General features: G+C 42.7%; 1 protein-coding gene and 1 pseudogene across 1 annotated transcript; both read left to right on the plus strand.

Annotated features, from left to right (window-relative positions):
- The first annotated feature begins 8,688 nt into the window (after positions 1-8,688).
- Positions 8,689-11,380, plus strand: fpgt (fucose-1-phosphate guanylyltransferase). Its single transcript, NM_001140358.1, is given in 4 exon segments — positions 8,689-8,871; positions 9,040-9,207; positions 9,393-9,485; positions 9,684-11,380. Coding segments are annotated over 4 exon segments (1,731 nt in total). The 5' UTR covers positions 8,689-8,798; the 3' UTR covers positions 11,081-11,380.
- Positions 11,381-22,324: 10,944 nt separating this feature from the next.
- On the plus strand, positions 22,325-23,367 carry LOC123724528 (toll-like receptor 13; annotated as a pseudogene).
- The last annotated feature ends 403 nt before the right edge of the window (positions 23,368-23,770 follow it).

The following is a 23,770-nucleotide window of genomic DNA, read 5'->3' on the forward strand; positions in this document are numbered from 1 at the left end:
CCCCTTTGTTTGACCTCTCCCTTGTCCCTTACTGTACATAGCATTTAACTCTTGACAAGCGCTGCAATGGTGGATGGATACCGGGGGGGACTAGAGGTGGCGATCATAAACCCTTTATAAGACCTTCATAGATGCCTCTCAAATGATCAATAAGCTTGCGATGCTATGTAGGTGGTGGGGAAAAAGGGTCTGTTTTAACATCTTTTATACATTATGATTATAAATGTCATGTGAAGCATGTTGGCTTTATAAAGGGTTTTTGAAATCATTCTGAATGACAATGATGAGTTTAAGGTACATTTAGAGGTAGAGAACAGTTACAATCCACCTGTTGACCGTGCAGTACCTGTCCTCTATGCATCCCTTGATGAGTTTCCAGTTTTCAATTATCTCCTCGTCAGAGATCACAAAGTTATCCAGAGTCTTCAGTGACCAGATGCTGTTGACGATGCAGTGTCTGTATTTACCCTTTAAGCACAGTGGGCTTTGTCGTAGAGGATCAACGCTGTGAGGTTAGGACAGCCTGACAGATCCTCAATGTTCTTCCTAGTCCCCATGATGTTATCATGGAGATGGAGAAGCTGGAGTCATCTCAGGCTGTCCTAGATCACTACGCCAGGCAGGTGAAAGACCGATGGAAAACATCTAGCTCTGGTCCAGGGCGTTAGTGCTCGTTCCACCACTAGTGTACCTCATGAACACTAGTGGAGGAACTTGTACTAATGCCCTGGAGCAGAGCTAGAATGCATCATGCTCACATTTCATGTTCTGCAAAATGTGGAACAAGTGTTCCACACGTCACACACATGTTGTTTCACACATTTAACACACGTTGTTCCACATAATGTAAAACTCCTTAAAAAAAGGGTAGAAGTCTGGCACATCCAAAGCATCCGTAAAACTCAAAGGCTGTGTCTCATGACCGGAGCCCAATGAGGCCTATATGGAACTAAAGTGAATAAGGTGTCATTTGGGACAAAACATTTAAGAGAGCAAGATATTAGTCATGACTCATGATGTTATAGTACGATACAGAATATAAATGGATCACTACATTAAACAAATCACATACAAAGATAGAGACAGTAGCATCCAGGTATAGCGAAGGAATAAGATATACCACATAAATATCAATTGTATTGAGTCGTATCCAGGTCTCCCTTCCCGAAAGAGGTCTTCTGACCTCAATGGGACTTCCTGGTTAAATAAAGGTTAGGCTTAAATTTAAAAAAGTACCTGATTTCCTTTTAGGTCCTAATTCAATAGATGTACACATGCAATAAGATAATCTGTCTTGGTTATGAAATTGTCCACCAAGATGCATATTCTAAATGACCTGCAGCATGCCCGATTGTCCAAGTTTTCAGCAGTAAGCTGCCATAACAACCTGTTGAGGGTCAGTTTATTTCTCCTCCTGTTCCAAACCTGCCAATGGCTCAGTATAAAGTCCTCTGGGCATTGAGTGAATCATTTTCTCCAGGGGTATTCATATTTCCCTCTGATTTGTTGAGGCATATTATAGGCTAGTCGTGAATATTACAATCGTAGCCTAGCCACATTTGTTTGAAATTACATCTAACAAAAAGTTTATAAAACCAAAAGTTGGCAATAAAGAAAAGATCCTACAATGATATTAAATAAAATATTAAGTTCAATATTTTGCTTTTTTGTTGTTGTTGCGAATTAGATTTCTGATAACAATACAATTAAGGTATTCATTGTGCAGTGTTGCCATCCCAGTGTCAGTGAACATCAATATGTTTCATGTTGTCATGGCTACAATTAATATGCACACCTTCAAAGGTTTGGCTTTGCAGAGGCAGAGAGCAAGCAAGGTGTGTTTCTCACTTTGTTGTCATCTTTTATCAAATAAAATACAAAAGGTATTCTCATAACATTTTGTCCAGTTTCAATAAAAGACAACCAACAGCTGTAGGTAATGGGGCTAGGGCTTTTTACTTGTCTGAAAGAAACGAACGGATGACTAAATGTTGAAAATAAATCTTTCTCTGAATGTAGGCTATGAATTGTACTGCATTCATCATTGAACCTTTAGCATACACATTTCTACAAGCATCACAACTAGCCCTACACCAACTAGCCCAATTGCTTTGGTCTGTTTCCTGTTACAGCCTATGTTGCGCATTTTACACATGGCAGCCCTGACCTGAGTGACCAAAAATGTAAATGGAAAATCCAGTGTTGGGGAGTATACAGTGGGGGAAAAACGTATTTGATCCCCTGCTGATTTTGTACGTTTGCCCACTGATAAAGAAAGGATCAGTCTATCATTTAAATGGTAGGTTTATTTGAACAGTGAGAAACAGAATAACAACAAAAATATCCAGAAAAACGCATGTCAAAAATGTTGTAAATTGATTTGCATTTTAATGAGGGATATAAGTATTTGACCCCCTCTCAATCAGAAAGATTTCTGGCTCCCAGGTGTCTTTTATACAGGTAACGAGCTGAGATTAGGAGCACACTCGTAAAGGGAGTGCTCCTAACCGCAGCTTGTTACCTGTAAAAAAGACACCTGTCCACAGAAGCAATCAATCAATCAGATTCCAAACTCTCCACCATGGCCAAGACCAAAGAGCTCTCCAAGGATGTCAGGGACAAGATTCTAGACCTACACAAGGCTGGAATGGGCTACAAGACCATCGCCAAGCAGCTTGGTGAGAAGGTGACAACATTTGGTGCGATTATTCGCAAATGGAAGAAACACAAAAGAACTGTCAATATCCCTCGGCCTGGGGCTCCATGCAAGATCTCACCTCGTGGGGTTGCAATGATCATGAGAACGGTGAGGAATCAGCCCAGAACTACACGGGAGGATCTTGTCAATGATCTCAAGGCAGCTGGGACCATAGTCACCAAGAAAACAATTGGTAACACACTACGCCGTGAAGGACTGAAATCCTACAGCGCCCGCAAGGTCCCCCGTTCAAGAATACATATACATGCCCGTCTGAAGTTTGCCAAAGAACATCTGAATGATTCAGAGGACAACTGAGTGAAAGTGTTGTGGTCAGATGAGACCAAAATGGAGCTCTTTGGCATCAACTCAACTCGCCGTGTTTGGAGGAGGAGGAATGCTGCCTATGACCCCAAGAACACCATCTCCACCGTCAAATATGGAGGTGGAAACATTATGCTTTGGGGGTGTTTTTCTGCTAAGGGGACAGGACAACTTCACCGCATCAAAGGGACGATGGACGGGGCCATGTACCGTCAAATCTTGGGTGAGAACATCCTTCCCTCAGCCAGGGCATTGAAAATGGGTCGGGGATGGGTATTCCAGCATGACAATGACCCAAAACACATGGCCAAGGCAACAAAGGAGTGGCTCAAGAAGAAGCACATTAAGGTCCTGGAGTGGCCTAGCCAGTCTCCAGACCTTAATCCCATAGGAAATCTGTGGAGGGAGCTGAAGGTTCGAGTTGCCAAACGTCAGCCTCGAAACCTTAATGACTTGGAGAAGATCTGCAAAGAGGAGTGGGACAAAATCCCCCCTGAGATGTGTGCAAACCTGGTGGCCAACTACAAGAAACGTCTGACCTCTGTGATTGCCAACAAGGGTTTTGCCACCAAGTACTAAGTCATGTTTTGCAGAGGGGTCAAATACTTATTTCCCTCATTAAAATGCAAATCATTTTATAACATTTTTGACATGCGTTTTTCTGGATTTTTTTGTTGTTATTCTGTCTCTCACTGTTCAAATAAACCTACCATAAAAATTATAGACTGATAATTTCTTTGTAAGTGGGCAAACGTACAAAATCAGCAGGGGATCAAATACTTTTTTCCCCCCACTGTAGTTACATGTAGTTAAACTAGTAATTTAACTACATCCTGCAGTGCCTTGGTGGTAGTTTAACTAAATTAAAATCCTGGTAGTGTTTTTAGTAATAAATTACTTTTTTGTGATGAGGTGGTGTAGCTACTGGAACTACACACTACTTATTTTGCAAAAATAAAAAACATATAATTTGCTTACTTTGTCGGCATCAGACCTGACATTTTTCTGTTAACATATGACTCCAAAGTGATTTGTTATTGCAATTTTGTAGTCTACATATGACTCCAAAGTGATTTGTTATTGCAATTTTGTAGTCTACATATGACTCCAAAGTGATTTGTTATTGCAATTTTGTAGTCTATGACATTGAAGATTTAGATATGATGATTCATCACAAAGTAGTTTGGATGTAGCCAACTACTTTTTTAAAGAAACTTTAGTTGAGTAAACTATATTTTCTTACAGGTAGCTTTAGTGTATCTTAACTTCTTCCAGTGTGAAACCATTGGTAGCTTGGTAAACTATATTTTAAGAGTAGCTTCCCAAACACTGGTAAAATCCCAAACGCTCTTCGTTACGTTCGTTTTTACAACTCACCCTGTTGCTTGTTTTGTGATGGATATGATGTCCACACCTTGTCGCCTACTGACACTTTTCTTCTTCTTCTTTAAATTTGTACAGGCAGATCGCAACCAACAGAAAGGCGCATACACGCCACCTACCGTACTGGAGTTTGAGGCCGTTCCTATTCATCTATTTCTCTTATCTAGCCCCGTGTTTCCGCCTACTGTTCTGCAGTGTGAATTCGTTACACTGCGACACAAAAGGGAAGAGAAAAAAGGACAGGGAAAAGGGAAGAAAAATTGCCCTACCAGCTAACCCTACACCCATTCAAACCCCACTACTATTCCACTACTTGGTCCTATCTGATCCTACACCAGGCAGGCAGCCTGGGAGAACGGGACACTATCATTCAACACAACTTGTAACTCCTCTGCAGTAACGCATCTTACACCCAAGTACTTCTCTGCAGCTGCCACCACAACATATGTTTTATGTGATTTATGTTCACTTTCTACAGTACAGTTGATAAACCATGGCCATAAACGCTAAGAAGCCAACCTCACTGAAACATATGTTATTCCTATCACTCTCTATTGGCCTCGGCCTACTCACAGGGAGCCTCTTAGGATCCCTCACCCTGGAGGGATCTTCCTCTACTACTTTCTTCACTGTCTTAGCATACGACACCTTCCCCACTGGGCACAGACGTTAATTCAACATCTATTCCACATTGATCATTTAATTGAAATGACGTGGGTCTATACTACTCTGATCCTGGCAACCTCGACCTGCCTTTCTCTCACCGGGACACTTCTGATCTCCAGCACCATGGGTACCCCTACAGTTAACAGCTTTTCCCACTGATACTACACATTCCTTTGTCTCATGCCCTCCCGTACACTTCTCACTTCTATGAATCTCCCTCCTACGCCCTGCTGCAACATAACCATAAGCTTGGCAAACTGTAATGGGTTTGGGACAAAAGCTCTCATGGGATAACTGACACATGCTAACTTGACTTTGTCGGGTAAAGACTGCATCAAAACTCAGCAGGGCAGACAGCGTCTTCTCTGTTTCACCACGCTCTACACCAGGTCTGCGTCGCTCCAAACGGCGGGCATCACAGACACTGGGAATCTTCCATTTCAGTTGGTCCTCCTCAACACTTAACATCATTCGAGTTATCACTCCTTTCAATGGCGGCCTGATCCGGAAAGCAAAGCAAGTCACAGGTCTTGTCCCGAGGCACGTGGCGCGGAGCGCTTGCTCCGCCTGGACAAAAAACCCACAACAAATCATCACGATTTAACGGTCCCCAACCTCTTCTCCATGACATGACATGACATGACATTCTGAAATTGAATTACTGCCCCCCCACCAATTTTATCATTGGAAAGTGATACAAAATGAGTCAACAGTGTGCTTTAGGACCATGCGGACACCTCTGAGTGGTCGGGAGGCTGTTTATAATAATTATGCCCCCCCCACTTCTAAAACCAAAGTTGCGCTCCTGCTGACACCACATATGGGTCAGCCAGAAGGCATGGATTCCTTCTCTCCAAAAAGCTCACTCCCACTGGGCTCCCACATGCGTGAACTCGGCGGTGTTCACTGCACCTCAGGCCCTTCTCTGAGGCCTCTGAAGATGCTCAGGGTTCAGTGCAGGGGGCAGTGGACTCCGAACTCAAATCCAGATGTGCACTTTTCTTTCTCTTCTTCTTCTCCAGGACGGTCCCCAAGAGCCCAAAGACTGGCTCATTGATGTTATCAGCAGGGCTGTCTTGGGGCCGGGCAGCCTTCTTATCAATGGCCTTCTCAAAAAAAAGATTGATGACATCCTCTCATCAATCCACCCCCTCCTCCATATTACAACCTATGTGTTGTGACAATTGCTTTGTTTGCTCTATAACCTGTTAATGCATATGCCTTGCGACTATGATATAGAAGCCTAAAGGCCGAGACAATAAGACAGTGGCGGAATAAATTCAACACCTTTGATTTATTGCAAAACCGGATAGCAACCTCGTCCGGTGAAGTCCACAACGCATATTGCATGTAACAAACAGTTACATGACGTACATGGTCAAGCAAGTTAATGTTTCCGACATTTTCGGACCACTAAACAAACTATTGTTTTAGAACCACAGAGATTTACCACACGTCGCAAAGAAAGCTGCCTGCAATATTCCAGCACCATGTCAACTTCAACAAATCACCTCTGCTTAGTCTAATACAGTGTCAACTAAAAGATATCAAAAACGATTTAGTCCAATCTACATAAGCTAAATATGTGTCTGGCCATGGTTCTGATTTCTGTTTGCGCATGTGTGCAAGTCGAAAAACATGTTGACTCACCCTGCTTGTAGAGAAACCCCGATGTCATCCTCCTCTTTCTTGTTGATGAAACGTCTATCAATCACACTGTCATACAGTACACGCTTTTATTTTTTGTTGTCCTAGTCTAACTTCCATTCATGGACAACGTGAGCTAGTTAACATTAGCCTTCTACATCTAGCTACATATTGCACTTCCACCCTCACAGGCCAGGGGCACAACAATGTATGAATTAATGGCTGGATCAGAATCGCCGTTATAATCATTGGCCAGTACGGAGAACTAAGTAAAACCACAAGTCCAAATCACTATCTCCATCCATGGGTAATTTAGGAAAGGGACAATTTTGGCTAGCTAGCCACCAGAGGACAACAACATAATGAGACGCAACAATTCAAGTTGCTTATGTTATCTAAGTGATTTGATTGGAGAGACGCCAAATCCAAGCTGGCTTCCTTTCACACTTTTTTTCAGGCAGGACCATTCACAGTTGAGCTAAACGCTGCTTGGCAAATGTTTTATACTTTTTTTGTCAAGTGAGGCCAAATGCTCGCTGAGTTCGCTTACATTCAATGCAACGGACGGCAACAATGTCATACTCGTTTGGACCAGACAGCATCAGATAGATGGCCTTCAAGTAGAGAGACAGAGGGGCGCTGTTTCTCTCGCTCGGATGCTTTCTCCTGTGACATACATTCAGCCTCTTGCGAATTGAAGGAAAATGATGAAACACAAAAACATATGAGACATAAGATACATTATTATTCCTTTTTATATATATTATTTTTTGGGGGGTACATTTTTGGGGGAAGCCTGGCTTCCCTTGGCTTCCATGAATACACGCCACTGCTCATCAATGTCATTTTCGGCCTTCTGTAGCACTATATCAACATGTTCTTGCAGGTGTCCATGTTTGATGGATTTATTTATAAAGACGAGTGTGCTCGCATACTCCCTTAAAAGACATTCGCTTGAAAAACTCCCGAGTGGCGGTCTAAGGCACTGCATCTCATTGCAAGAGGTGTCACTACTGTCCCTGGTTTGAATCCAGGCTGTATCACATCTGGCTGTGATTGGGAGTCCCATAGGGCGGTGCACAATTGTCCCAGCATCGACAGGGTAGGCCGTCATTGTAATTAACTGACTTGCCAAGTTAAATACATTTTAAAAAGCGGCAATAGTACTGTTTGTCCAATTTGAGACGCCGTAGACAGTATACACTTCCTCAAAATAGCCTGAATTAATCTGAAAAAAACTCAAGAAATCGGTCATTAATTGCAGTATTTCTGGTGCAGTATTTCTCAACAAAAAAAATGCATTCAAATTATTCGTCTCTTGTTGAATGACAACAATGACTTTATTGAATAATCCCTATATATATATATATATATATATATATATATGAAATGTATGCATTCACTACTGTAAGTTGCTCTGGATAAAAGCGTCTGCTAAATAACTGAAATGTAAATGTATATATATATATATATATATATATATACATTATTTCTTTTTTCGGACACCGCCAATCCACTAAAAATCTCTCGACCCACCAGTTGAGAATCGCTGGGCTATGTTGTAGCCAAAACCTTGTGTGTCAGTGAATCGATTAAATATAAATAATTAGTTATAGTTAGTTATAATTAGTCTCTCGCTGCCAGACAGAATGCTACTTTTTTGTAGCCTTGAACAACATTGTGGATAAATAAAGATGTCCTTTACCATTGAAAAAAATTTCTAATTTCCGGTCTACTTAAGGTCCCATAGACACCAATGCGATAGCAACTGGGCCTGGTCTACTTAGTTCTTTGAATGTATATGAACGAGAAGAAAATGAAGGGAGTGGGATGTCTCGCATCCTCTTCTGTCTCTGATCGTAGCCCTCGGGCATAATAATAACCATGTGACTAAACCCGGAAATTAGGCAGGTGACGTCACTGCAGCAGTTTCGAGTCAGAGCATTTCAATTTCAGTCCATTCCATATCACAAGAACTGAATAGGCTACATTTAAAAATTGAATGACGCAAATGTGATGTTAGTTGTTCTGCGGACGCCCGTTTCGAATGCATTAGACCACTTGACTTTGAGCCAGGAGAATGAACGAACAAGGAAGTAAAAAGTTGCAAATTGCAACAATGGAGAAACTTGAGAGATTCGATACATTACGTGGTAAGTGTAGCCTATTGTAACTATTCAAACTTGAAGGGTTTAATGTAAAAGCTTTAGGATAGTGACTTCTACAAAATTTGATTGACTGATTGATTGAGGGGCAGTAGTAGCCTAGTCACCAGTCATAGGCTATCAGTGTCATTTAAGTAATGGTTGCTTGTCATTTAGGTAAGCAGGTGCAACCTGGAGAGTTTTGGGATCTAGTTGTTTTAACCGCTGTAGATGACAACCAGAGAGAAGCATACGAGCTTCAGATCTCAGAGAAACTTGAGAGGAAAGAGATCCCACTTGGCATTTCATATCACGTGTTCTCAGATCCACCTGGAGCCAAAATAGGTGAGGATAACCCATCCTGATTTATGTGCTGATTATGGACCAGTTTTGCCTTTTGAATCCCATTGAATAAGATTACATGGACAAGGAGGACCTGATTCTAGATTCCTACTCGGAGAACCTTGATACATACTGCCCCTAATTTCACTGAAGCATTTCACTTTGACTGAATTGAACTTCTCTCGCAGGAAACGGAGGCGCAACACTGTACTCTCTGCAACGGCTGGAAGACATCTATGGGAAGGCGCTGGGTGGATACAGGGTCCTTCTGATTCATGCAGGTATAATCCCTCATTACATTGTAAAACTGTATATTAGTTGGAAATTATGTAAAAGTGATATAAATGTAAGATAGGCCTATATTATTGAAAATAATAATGCAAGCACTACTGTAAGTCTATTGTAGGTCACATTGGATAAAAGTGTCTGCTAAATGGTGTATATTTTTGACTGTTTTCAAATAACTTTGATTTTCCTAGGTGGATTCAGTCAGCGTTTGCCCAATGCCAGTGCCCTGGGGAAAATCTTCACCCCCATACCCCTGGGTGACCCTCTTTACCAGATGCTAGAGCTCAAACTGGCCGTGTTTGTGGATTTCCCCAAGCACATGAAACCGGGCGTGCTGGTGACCAGTGCGGATTGCATAGAGCTCTACAGCATAGCGGAAGATGAGAACATCAGGTTTGACAGGTCTGGGTTCACCGCTCTAGCCCATCCCTCCCCCATCTCCATTGGAACAACCCACGGAGTCTTTGTGCTGGACCAGAAGGAGAAGTCTGTATTGGCCGACATGGAATACAGGACCTGCCTCCATTTTCTGCACAAACCTAGCGTCAAGAAGATGCACAAAAATGGTGCTGTGTGTAAGAGCCAGGATAGCTGTATGTCACTTCTGAGTGATGCAGAGTTTGTGTACACAGACAGTACATATTATGTAGATTACAACACTGCGATGTCGTTGCTTAGTCTATTCCGAGAAGTGGGTCCTTTGGGCTGTGAGATAGATGCCTATGGGGACTTCCTTCAGGCCCTGGGTCCCCAAGCCACGGTGGCTTACACCAACGACACTGCCAATGTCACCAAGCAGGAGAGCAACCTGGTGGAGATGCGTCAGAAGATCTTCCACTGCCTTAAGGGAACCCCGCTCAACCTGGTGGCTCTCAACCACTCCAAGTTTTACCACATCGGCACCACCACAGAGTACCTCTTTTACCTCACAGAGGACCCGTGCCTGAGGGGTGAGCTGGGACTATACAAGGTGCTAGGCTACAGCCAAAACTTTAGCTTTAAGGTCTGCTGTGCGATGCTCAGTGACGTGAAGCCCGGCTGCTCTTTAACTCCAGGCTCGGTGGTAGAGTACTGTAGGCTGGAGGCCGGCGCTCATGTTGGCGGGCGAACCATTCTCAGCGGCTGCTGGGTAGGTGCGGGCCTGAAGGTGCCTGATGGAACCTTCATGCACTCCCTCTGCGTGAACCGGGAGGGCCAAACCGGTTTTGTTACCGTCGCCTTCGGCATTGAGGATGACCTCAAGAAGAGCGTGGGGGCCCCTGCGAATATGGAGGGCTTGAACCTGTTCGGGGCCAGTTTGGTCGAGTGCCTGGCCAAGTGGGGCCTGAGTCCCGAGAGCTTGAGGTTCTCTGGTGACACATTGAGTTGTAGTCTTTGGAACGCCTGTCTCTTCCCTGTGTGCCCGGACATGCGCGACTCGTTCTCCCTGACTCTGGAGATGCTGCAGCCGGGCGGGTCCACTGTCACGATGCCCCCAGGCACCAAGCTGATGTCTCTACAGGAGGCCCTGCAATGTAAAAAATTGGAGGAGATGCTCAAGTACAGGAAGAAACTAATGGAGGATGTAAAGATGAAGAAATGCAGCTGACTGTGAACTATAGTGATAACTAGGCTACTATTGATTGTAATACCATTGTGCCTTTTGTAATCATGATGGGAAGGATTGTGTGTTAAATTGAACTGAAGTAGGGATAGAATGTGGTGGGCATTTGGTAGCATTCATGTACAATGGTTGGATCAGCTGTTTGATACATAAACGGGATGTTTGGATGTAGCCTTTTTTGTTAGAAAGATGTTATTTCTGTAGTGTATATATAAAAAATTGTCTATGGGGAAATGATTGGGTAATGACAATCCATGTTGTAATAATGACAGAAAATATTTGAAATTTGTGTTTGTCTCTTCATTGTCCTATGCTGGTGTGGGACACTTTCTTCAGAATTAAAATAGATTCTGGTACTGTGCTCAATTTTAGAGCGCAAGTGTAAGGGACAGCTTTTGACACCCTGTACAGTAGTGCAGTGCCAGCTCTAGCCTTTTGGGGGCCCTATGAAGCAAGTGAGCAATTATTTTTGGTGGCCCCCCTCTTGACAACGGAGAGAACATTTAAAGTTTTTAAGCAAGTTTGCTGCAGTTCTACACATTTTGCAATGGGGCGGAGAGAATTTTCTGCAGTTTTAAAGATAATTTCCTGCAATTCTACACGACTTATTCCATGTTAATGATATCTGAGTGAGAGTGACTAACAAAATCAGTATGGGCCCCCTGGAGGTCGGGGCACGTGCCCTGCTTGCCCGGTCGGTAATTCGGCTATGATTACTACAAGATTAGCAAATTGACTAGATTAATTTATAAATCCAAAAATTGTCAGTTGACATGTCTAATTGAGTGACAATCAGTCACTGACAAAACAAGAGGAAAACTGCTGATGCACGACCACATTTCGAACTTGCATCTTGTGTATTCTACTATTCTAACTCAACAGTAAGTTGAGCCCCGACTGTCGCTTATGCCTGGAGTCGGCCCTGCAGCAGTGTTTCCCAACTCCAGTCCTTGAGTACCCCCAAAGGCACACACTTTTGTTGTAGCCCTGGACAAACTGACTTGATTCAACTTGTCAACTAATCATCAAGCCCTGGATGAGTTGAATCAGGTGAGTTTGTCTGGGCGGGGTTTACAACAAAAGTGTGTGCTGTTGGGGGTACTTGAGGACAGGAGTTGGAAAACAATGCTACTAGGTAGTGGCCTATCGGCATTCATTCAGAGGCAAGTTTCTAGTCTATGATGTCATGCTGGTATGATTGTTTGGTTTCCCCAGAGAGAATATCAGATATCCACCAGTCTGAAGTCCTGAGGGCTCTGGAGCAGGTTTTCATCATGGAACCCTCAGTACTTTGTACCGTTCATTTTTGCCTCCATCCTGACTAGTCTCCCAGGCCCTGCTGCTGAAAAACATACCCACAGCATGATGCTGCCACCACCATGCTTCATCGTAGGGATGGTACTAGGTTTCCTCCAGATGTGATGCTTGGCATTCAGGCCAAAGAATTCAGTCTTGGTTTCATCAGACCAGAGAATCTTGTTTTTCATGGTCTGAGAGTCTTTAGGTGCCTTTTGGCAAACTCCAAGAGGGCTGTCATGTGCCTTTTACTGAAGAGTGGCTTCCGTCTGACCACTACCATGGTGAAGTGCTGCAGAGATGGTTGTCCTAGAAGGTTGTCCCTTCTCCACAGAGGAACTCTAGAGCTCTGTCAGTGTGACCATTGGGTTCTTGGTCACCAGAGGTGTAAAGTACTTAAATAAAAATACTTTAAAGTACTACTTAAGTAGTTTTTGGGGGTATCTGTACTTTACTTAACTATTTATATTTTTGACAACTTTTACTTTACAACACTACATTCCTAAAGAAAATGATTTACTTTTTACTCCATACACTTTCCCTGACGCCCAAAAGTACTCGTTACATTTTGACAGGAAAATGGTCCAATTCACACACTTATCAAGAGAACATCCCTGCTCATCCCTACTGTCTCTGATCTGGCGGACTCACTAAACACAAATGCTTAGTTTGTAAATTATGTGTGAGTGTTGAAGTGTGCCCCTGGCTATAGGTAAATTTAAAAAACAAGATCTTGCTGTCTGGTGTGTTTTAATATAAGGAATTTGAAATGATTTATACTTTTACTTTTGATACTTAAGTATATTTATAACCAAATACTTGTAGACTTTTACTCAACTACTATTTTACAGGGTGACTTTCACTTTTATCTTTACTTTTACTCAAGTATGACAATTGGGTACTTTTTCCACCACTGTTGGTCGCCTCCCTGACCAAGGCCCTTCTCCACTCTTTGGCCGGGCAGCCAGCTCTAGGAAGAGTCTTGGTGGTTCCAAACTTCTTCCATTTAAGAATGATGGAGGCTACTGTGTTCTTGGGGACCTTCAATGCTGCAGAAATATTTTGGTACCCTTCCACAGATCTGTGCCTCGACTCCATCCTGTCTTGGAGCGCTACGGATAATTCCTTCAACCTCATGGCTTGGTTTTTGCTCTGACATGCACTGTCAACTGCGGGATCTTATATAGACAGGTGTGTGCCTTTCCAAATCATGTCCAATCAATTGAATTTACCACAGGTGGACTCCAATCAAGTTGTAGAAACATCTCAAGGATTATCAATGGAAACAGGATGTACCTGAGATCAATTTCAAGTCTCATAGCAAAGGGTGTGAATACTTATGTAAATAAGGTTTTTCTGTTTTTCATTTGTAATACATTTGCAAAAATATCTAAACCTATTTTCGCTTTGTCATTATGCGGTATTGTGTATAGATTGCTGAGGAAAATGTTATTTTTTTATCCATTTTAGAATAACGCTGTAATGTAGCAAAATGTGGCAAAAGTCAAGTGGTCTGAATACTTTCCGAAGGGACTGTAACTCAGTAAATCAGGCTAACAATGTATAATGCTAACTCATATTAAGATGAGTGGAAGAAGCTGAGTGAGTCGTACTGCGTGATCATCGAGAGGCTTGAGAATTACCTATCCATCAAAGACAGAGAGCTGATAGACCTCAAACTGGTCTTCAGGTAACAGTAGCTCTCTGTGACTAAAGTGATGCATTCATCCCTATTCCTAGTCTTTCACATGTCATGATATTGCATCATCATAACATCACAGAAATAATATGAGACTCTTGCCCTGTCTCCATGTACATTTCATATTTCTAGACAATGTCCAAAGTTTTTGCAACAGTTGTGTAAAAAAAATTAGGAATGGGTTCAGTGCTCTATACCTTGCTGTGTATAAGATGACACTTCTCTCAAAATTAAATGTATGTAATTTCAGGAGGGGATATATACAGTATATATAATATATATGTTCCCTATATATTAATGCATTTATAATATGTTTACAAGTTCATTGGACATATAATATGTTTAACAAGTTCATTAAATGTGTTCTCCTTAGTGAGTAATGAATTGCAATTTGCTGAAAGCTTTGTAACAATTATTCTATCCATTGGCCTTTGATACGGTGAATGTGATGCATGGAGATATTTCATGGTATTACCACATGGTGGAGCGCAAGTCACATGAAATATCACACATTATTGTCCTATTTTTCTTTCCTGATAAAATGCCTAGAGTGTGTCCAGTCCTGGGGTTTCAGGGGATCAGCAGTACAGATTTAGCCAGGTCCCTGATCTGTTTGTGCTATCATGTCAACTCCTTGTCACTCATTGTCATGCCAAACACTCTGCTCAAACACTACAAGCGTCCCCAGGATGACTCCCCTTGCAATGAGTACTCCCAGCCCGGAGGAGATGAGTGGAGGAGAAGGGGGTCACTGGGATACTCTGTCATACCCCCTGACTGACTAATATTCTCTATCTGATATTATACACTATATATACAAAAGGATGTGGACACCCCTTCAAAGTAGTAGATTCGGTTATTTTAGCCACACCCCATTGCTGACAGGTGTATAAAATTGAGCACACAGTCATGAAATCCCAATAAACCAACATTGGCAGTAGAATGGCCTTCCTGAAGAGCTCAGTGACTTTCAATGTGGCACCATCATAGGATGCCACCTTTTCATCAAGTCAGTTCGTTAAATTTCTCCCCTGGTAGAGCTGCTAGCAGGGGAGAAGTACTGTTATTGTGAAGTAGAAATGTCTAGGAGCAACAACAACTCAACTGTAAAGTGGTAGGCCACACAAGCTTACAGAGCGGGACTGCCGAGAGCTGAAGTACGTAAAAATGGACTGTCCTCTGTTGCAACACTCAATACGGAGTTCCAAACTGCCTCTGGAAGCAACGTAAACACAAGAACTGTTCTTCGGGAGCTTCATTAAATGGGTTTCCATGGCCGAGCAGCCGCACACAAGCCTAAGATCACCATGCGCAATGCCAAATGTCAACTGGAATGAGGTAAAGCTCACCACCATTGGACTCTGGAGCAGTGGAAATGCGTTCTCTGGAGTTATGAATCACTCTTCACCATATGACAGTCTGATGAACGAATCTGGGTTTGGCGGATGCCAGGAGATCGCTCCCTGCACGAATGCATGCCAACTGTAAAGTTTGGTGGAGGAGGAATAATGGTCTGGAGCTGTGTTTCATGTTAAGGGCAAGGTCCCTTCATTCCAGTAAAGGGAGATCTTAACACTACAGCATACAATGACATTCTCAACTATTCTGTCTGTATCTCAACTAGTCTTTTGTTTCAACAGTTTGGGGAAGGCCCTTTCCTGTTTCAGCATGACAATGCCCTCGTGCACAAAGCGAGGTCCATACAGAAATGGTTTGTTGAGATTAGTGTGGAAGAACTTGACTGGCCTGCACAGAGCCCTGACCTTAATCCCACCGAAAACCTTTGTCTCACCAGGGGTGATGGTCGGATTCACGTTTAGCGTCGAAGGAATGAGTGTTACGCCAAGGACTGTACTCTGGAGCGGGATCGATTTGAAAGTGGAGGGTCCGTCATGGTGTGTCACAGCATCATCATCCTGAGCTTGTTGTCATTGCAGGCAATCTCAACACTGTGCGCTACAGGGAAGACATCCTCCTCCCTCATGTGGTACCCTTCCTGCAGGCTCATCCTGACATGACCCTCCAGCATGACAATGCCACCAGCCATACAGCTCGTTCTGTGCGTGATTTCCTGCAAGACAGGAATGTCAGTGTTCTGCCATGGCCAGCGAAGAGCCCGGATCTCAATCCCATTGAGCACGTCTGGGACCTGTTGGATCAGAGGGTGAGGGCCAGGTCATTCCCCCCAGAAATGTCCGGGAACTTGTAGGTGCCTTGGTGGAAGAGTGGGGTAACATCTCACAGCAAGAACTGGCAAATCTGATGCAGTCCATGAGGAGGAGATGCACTGCAGTACTTAATGCAGCTGGTGGCCACACCAGATACTGACTGTTACTTTTGATTTTGACCGCCCCCCCCTTTGTTCAGGGACACATTATTCCGTTTCTGTTAGTCACATGTCTGTGGAACTTGTTCAGTTTATGTCTCAGTTGTTGAATCTTGTTATATTCATACAAATATTTACACGTTAAGTTTGCTGAAAGTAAACGCAGTTGACAGTGAGAGGACATTTCTTTTTTTGCTGAGTTTACATATCTGTTGTAAAGGAGAGGATGTTGCCTATTAACATTATTGATGTTTAAGTCTAAGATAACACCTTACCAAGAGTACTGATACAACAGAAGTAAATAAGTCATTTTCTACAAAGGAATAGATGTTGAGCTAGCTTGGTCAGTCTGTTTCTGCTCTCTTGACAACTCCTTTTGATAGCACAGACAGATCTGGGATCAGGCTAATGTTGAGCATGGTTTGAGCAGAAAACATGGGTGTTTCAGTGAACATCCTGTTTATCTTGTCACTACTCTTTCAGATTGGTCCTACGTGTCTGTGCTGTCCCCCCCTGGGCAAGATCAAAAGCATGACTAAAAAGTACCCCAGTACTTCAGCTGATACACACACACACATATACACATGCACATACACACACGCTGAGTAATCCATCCCAGCAGCACTTCACATCCCTGTCAGCTGACAATGGCTCACTCACCGGTTCACTGGTTACTGTTGCTATGGGACTTATTACAGAGTGTCTCCTAAATAAAATAATATGGTACAACAAGCCAAAGTAAAAAGAAAAAGTTTTCTGAAACTCCCTGGTTACTTTATTTAACTAGGCATGTCAGTTAAGAACAAATTCTTATTTACAATGACAGCCTACCCCTGCCAAACCCAGACAATGCTGGGTCAATTGCACACCACCCAATGGGACTCCCAATCACAGCTAGATATGATACAGCATGGATTCAAACCAGGGACTGTAGTGACACCTCAAGCACTGAGATGCAGTGCCTTAGACCACTGCGCCACTCAGGAGCCCACTGTTGCTATGTCACTCATTAGAGTGTTTCTCCTAATTATTGTCTGTATATAGTAAACACCAAGCTAAACACTCAGGGGCTCCCGAGTGGCGCAGTGGTCTAAGGCACTGCATCTCAGTGCTTGAGGTGTCACTACAGACACCCTGGTTTGAATACAGGTGTCAAGGTGGTCCTTGGTGGGTGAACTTTGTCATCAAAGTCTGGCATTCTCTGGATTTATGGTGCTTACAAGGTCAAATCATGATGATGACAGAGATCTAGAGAGAGACCTGACGTGCAATTCCAAATTGGGTGACCATTTAAAATGTATTTTCCCAATTGGAGCTTGTTTTTTTCAGAGTTCCCAGTTGTCTTGAACTTACTGAAGTCTGAGATTTCCAAATTCCAAGTTTCCAGTTGTTTTGAGCACGGCAGAAGTCATGCTGGATTGAAAGCATGGCCAATGTTGAATGTTAATCCTTTTAAGCTTGGAGAAGAGACCCTTAAACCCAGACTTGGACCACACACCCACACCACTGAATAGCAGGCTTGTGATTGCTTTTCAATGCTTGCAATTAGCCACTAATTCCAACATGTTGTGTAATGTCTATGTACAATGACCGATGAGTACTGATACGTTTTATCTATAATTTCTCATAATTTCAAGGATTAAAAAGGATTTGCCAGTAGATTGTCAAGAGTGTGCAAAGCTGTCATCAAGGCAACGGGTGGCTACTTTGAAGAATTTCAAAGATAAACAAATCAAAATGTATTTTAACACTTTTTTAGTTACTACATGATTCCGTACAGTATGTGTTATTTCATAGTATAGCATGGCTTCACTATTATTCTACAACGTAGAAAATAGTAAAAAATTAAGAAAAACCCTTGAATGAGTAGGCGTTTCCAAACTTTTGACTGGTACTGTACATATTGGGGTGGTACCCTAAAAACGCACATTTGAACCATAATAATCGGGGGCGCAATTTTGGTTTTAGAATTGTGGGGTAGGAGTCATTAAAACTCGTTTTTCAACCACTCCACAACTTTCTTGTTAGCAAACTATAGTTTTGGCAAGTCGGTTAGGACATCTACTTTGTGCATGACACAAGTAATTTTTCCAACAATTGTTTACAGACAGATTATTTCCCTTATAATTCACTGTATCACAATTCCAGTGGGTCAGAAGTTTACTTACACTAAGTTGACTGTGCCTTTAAACAGCTTGGAAAAGTTCAGAAAATGATGTCATGGATTTAGAAGCTTCTGATAGGCTAATTGACATCATTTGAGTCAATTGGAGGTGTACCTGTGGATGTATTTCAAGGCCTACCTTCAAACTCAGTGCCTCTTTGCTTGACATCATGGGAAAATCTAAAGAATTCAGCCAAGACCTTAAAAAAAATTGAAGACCTCCACAAGTCTGGTTCATCCTTGGGAGCAATTTCTAAACGCCTGAAGGTACCACGTTCACCTGTACAAACAATAGTATTAAAGTATAAACACCATGGGACCACGCAGCCGTCATACCGCTCAGGAAGGAGACGCGTTTTGTCTCCTAGAGATGAGCGTACTTTGGTGCGAAAAATGCAAATCAATCCCAGAACAACAGCAAAGGACCTTCTGAAGATGCTGGAGGAAACAGGTACAAAAGTATCTATATCCACAGTAAAATGAGTCCTATATCAACATAACCTGAAAGGTCGCTCAACAACGAAGAAGCTACTGCTCCAAAACCGCCATAAAAAAAAGGCAGACTACGGTTTGCAACTGCACATGGGGACAAAGATTGTACTTTTTGGAGAAATGTCCTCTGGTCTAATGAAACAATAATAGAACTGTTGTGCCATAATGACCATCATTATGTTTGGAGGAAAAAGGGGGAGGCTTGCAAGCCGAAGAACACCACTCCAACCGTGAAACACATGGGTGGCAGCATCATGTTGTGGGGGTGCTTTGCTGCAGGAGGGACTGGTGCACTTCACAAAATAGATGGCATCATGAGGGAGGAAAATTATGTGGATATATTGAAGCAACATCTCAAGACATCAGTCAGGAAGTTAAAGCTTGGTCGCAAGTGAGCCTTCCAAATGGACAATGACCCCAAGCATACTTCCAAAGTTGTGGCTTAAGGACAACAAAGTCAAGGTATTGGAGTGGCCATCGCAAAGCCCTGACCTCAATCCCACAGAACATTTGTGGGCAGAACTGAAAAAGTGTGTGCTAGCAAGGAGGCCTACAAACCTGACTCAGTTACACCAGCTCTGTCAGGAGGAACGGGCCAAAATGAACCCAATTTATTGTGGGAAGCTTGAGGAAGGCTACCCGAAACGTTTGACCCAAGTTAAACAATTTAAAGGCAATGCTACCAAATACTAATTGAGTGTATGTAAACTTCTGACCCACTGGGAATGTGATGAAAGAAATAAAAGCTTAAGTAAATAATTCTCTCTACTATTAGTCTGACATTCCACATTTTTAAAATAAAGTGGTGATCCTAATTTACCTAACACAGGGAATTTTTACGAGGATTAAATATCAGGAATTGTGGAAAAACTGAGTTTAAATGTAGTTGGCTAAGGTATATGTAAACTTCTGACTTCAACTGTATATATTTTTTTATCCAGTCAGATAAACACTCCAAACCTGCAGGTAGATTTTTTAAATTGTTTTTAATCTGTGTTTTTGCATGTACATTGATTGATTAATCTTATGCTACACAAAGACAAATAAAAATGTGTAAACTAATCCGATCACTTAATTATTTTTTTTTGCACCTGTTCCTGAAATGGTTGTTCTATTTTAAATGGCTTAGGTTGGCTCCTCACAATGTCCCTAACCCTGGTAGTCATTATGAATGCAGTTTGAGGGTGATCCTAACTCTAGCTGGATTCCAAAAGGAATTACACATCACTTTGCAAACCAGAATAATGTTACATTTCTGGAAAAAAAATGTAAGGTTGGAAGATTTGACCACACGTAAGTGGAAATGTTGAATCACTTAAAGTGGTTTATGGTAGAGGTACATTGTACCTGTGGACTACAGTATATGTAATAAAGGTACTATCTGAGGTATGAACTGGGCAATGGTGACCCGTCATTCACGGCAGAGCCCCATCTTTTTTGAGCACCACCGTTTTTTTTAATTGAACAATTAAAAATATTGCCTGTTTGGCATGTTATTTTGGCATTAATACGTGTTGCGCCGTGATTGAATCAGTGTTCTGTCACTCATGGGGGCACGAAGGCAATGCGAAATCTATCGGTGCTGCCCTAGAGTTACATTAGAAGTGCCCATCCAAGAAGACTCAAGGACATTGTCCACAGATAAAATGTCAAATCAAGTTATATCTACAGTAGCTTTGATTGGACTGATCATGTCAACATCATACTTTCAAAATCTTAGCTAGCAGTCATCATCATGAATCAAGCAGTGGTCAGACCATTACTTTTTCACATCAGGCATAGTTCTGTCTTGCTGCCTGCCCCACCTCGTTCACTGAAGCGGCGACAGACTCCCAAGCTACCTGTTTAGCTTTGTTTTGTCAACCCACTATTTAGTCCACTGAATAATGTGTGTTGCCTGTCTTCAATCTCCTCTACCATCGCTGTGACCTCGTCTTCGAAAAAAAAATATTTTCTCTTTTGGTCCATGGCTATTCCTGACTAAACCCTAGCATTGTATAAGGGGAAATCGCTGATTTTAAGGCACGTTCAGGTGCCGTCAATTTTAAGTTCATTTGAGATTTATAGATCACAGGTGCGTAAATTACAAACCGGCTTCTTAGAACCTGCGTAAACTAGGTTTTTTTATGCTCAGTATCTTTGATGAATCGAACGTAAGCACACTGTCGGAAATTATTTTACGACTAAGTTCAAGTATAAATCTAAGATTTTTTTTAAATTAATGAGGCCCCTGGACTTTAATTGAAATAGGCACCAAAACTGCTCAGACACCAACGGAACTGTTATCGAGCTTCCTCGATAGATTTCTATCGTCTTCAAGGAGTGATCTTTCAGTAATGCACGCCGGTTAGAAAAATTAGCATTCAGATGCTTTGAAAACATCTCATCGCTCAATTTGCCCAATGAGATACAGATGCAGCTTTGAAGTCCGGTATAAACAGACTAGGTTTTTTCTCTTTCAATGAGAAAATAATTTCCTTTGAGTCTGTTTGTGAAACAGTGTTGACACTTTCAATCACAAAACTTGATTTATGGAACCATGAAATTGGGAACTACTCGACGTCTGCAGTGAAAAACTGTCAAGGGGTACAGGTACTCAGCTTGAATTTTCCTGATGGTGTTAAAGCCCGTGTTAATCTGACCTTGATCCATCTTTAAAGAATCTCACCCACACGAGTGAAATTATCTTTGTGACACTCAGACGATTCCTGTCACATGGTTGAAGACACTTTTGTTTCAAGACTATCCTTTAGCAAACATCACCACAGATAACTTATGTTGTTTGATAAATCTGAAATGGCTGGATTTAAGACGCAATCAAATCACCACTACTGTGGACTTTACATTTACGGGACTTGGTGAATTGGTTATTCCTAGACCTAGGGGCTTCAAGATCTCCCAACAGTTTATTTGACCTGCAAAGCTTAGAGACCCTAATACTGGTAAATAATCCACTCATGCAAACTTCACCCGTCTCACTTTGCTGACGAATGTAGATTTAGGGATCATTCACCAACCATCCAGCCAGTGTGAGAAACCTGCAAGTGTGAGTATGAATCTGATGCACATATTCTGCTGAACATCAGCACCCCGAAACCAGGTTTCACCCTACAGCTCTTCACTCAATAAAGTGTGATCATCCAGGACTGCTGGAGACCATTCTTTCAGTCTGTTGTCCACTTTAAGGCTGTCACATGTGGGTCTCACTTCGTCGCAACGTACTTCCTCTCCATGCAGAAATTAGAGTTTGAGATGGTTCTCTCACCAGAGTTTGTGGGAGAACAAACTGTGGACATGAATAACCTGAACAGGCTTGTGCAGCTGAGGTATCTCAAGATAATAGAAGTGGATCTCAGCGTGCAGCTAGTGCTGAGCATCATGTTCCATAATTTGACCAGGCTGAAGAGCCTCTGTCTGATTTGAATGTAGGATCCTCACTTTGGAGGAGGAGCTGAGCAGAGACATGCACTCCCTCAGTGTGATTCAAGTTCAAGCCTGAGAGGAGTTTAGCATGTTTGAGGGCTTCCCAGAGCCCCTGACCAGCCTGCGGTTGTGTGCATGGACTTCTTCGGTCCTCGCCTACACCACTACTGTCATAACGACTGGCTGGACAACTGGTCCAGGGAACAGAAAAATGTCCACGTCATCTTTTGGCTTAATGGGGGGTTGGAAATGATGTGCAAAACAGAAGATGGCGTCCAGAACTGCCCAGGTACTCTGTGGCCCATTGTTCCCTGGACATGGGATTTAACCTGTTCCTCTGTATCTCCCTTGGACTGCTTCTCTTTTAGCTGGTGGTCCTGCTCCATCAGCTGGCTTGGGGACTATGTTAGCCCTCTGCCACGTTGCCTGTGGCTGGCCGGAGGAGGCAGCACGGACCCCAACACCAGAGGGCACCACCCCTACGATGCCTTTGTGTTTTACAAAGTGGGAGAGACGAACGCTGGGTGGTGGAACAGCTTCTGCCGGGCTTGGAGCAGGGGGGGCCTCCCTTCCTGCGTCTCTATCTGAACAACAGGGACTTCCAGCTGGGGAAGGACACTACCTGCATAGTAACTGGTGCTCCCTGGAGCTGTGACTGGACACCCTGTGTCTGCTGGTGGAGCACAGGGACATTCTCATCCTGGTCTTACTGTAGGACATCCCCTCCTAGGCAGCTGTTTACCCAAGACTGCCTGGCCAGGCTGGTCAAGACTAGAACCTACCTGGACTGGCCCCAGGACCCGGACCTGCAGCCTACCTTTAAGGACCGCCAGTGGACCGAACAGGCTCCTGCTGAACCAGGCCCCAGATAGTAACACAACACACAGATGCACGATTATCAACAGCATTATTCAGGGCCGGATTAATGCAGGGTCTTACCAGGGCTGAAGCACTTGTGTCTAGGCTTGTACGGGGCTGAAGAGACAGGAAAAAAAATACAGTAAAAAATATATATAATAATAATAAAGGAAATATGTACAGTGCCAGTCAAAAGTTTGGGCACATCTACTCATTCAAGGGTTGTTTTAAAAAAAACTATTTTCTACATTGTAGAATAATAGTGATGACATCAAAACTATGAAATAACACATATGGAATCATGTAGTAACCAAAAAGTGTCAAACAAATCAAAATATATTTTATATTTGAGAATCTTCAAAGTAGCCACCCTTTGCCTTGATGACAGCTTTGCACACTCATGGCATATTCTCAACC

The sequence above is a fragment of the Salmo salar genome, chromosome ssa10 (genome assembly GCF_905237065.1).
Source record: "Salmo salar chromosome ssa10, Ssal_v3.1, whole genome shotgun sequence".
Classification (NCBI taxonomy): Eukaryota; Metazoa; Chordata; class Actinopteri; order Salmoniformes; family Salmonidae; genus Salmo; species Salmo salar.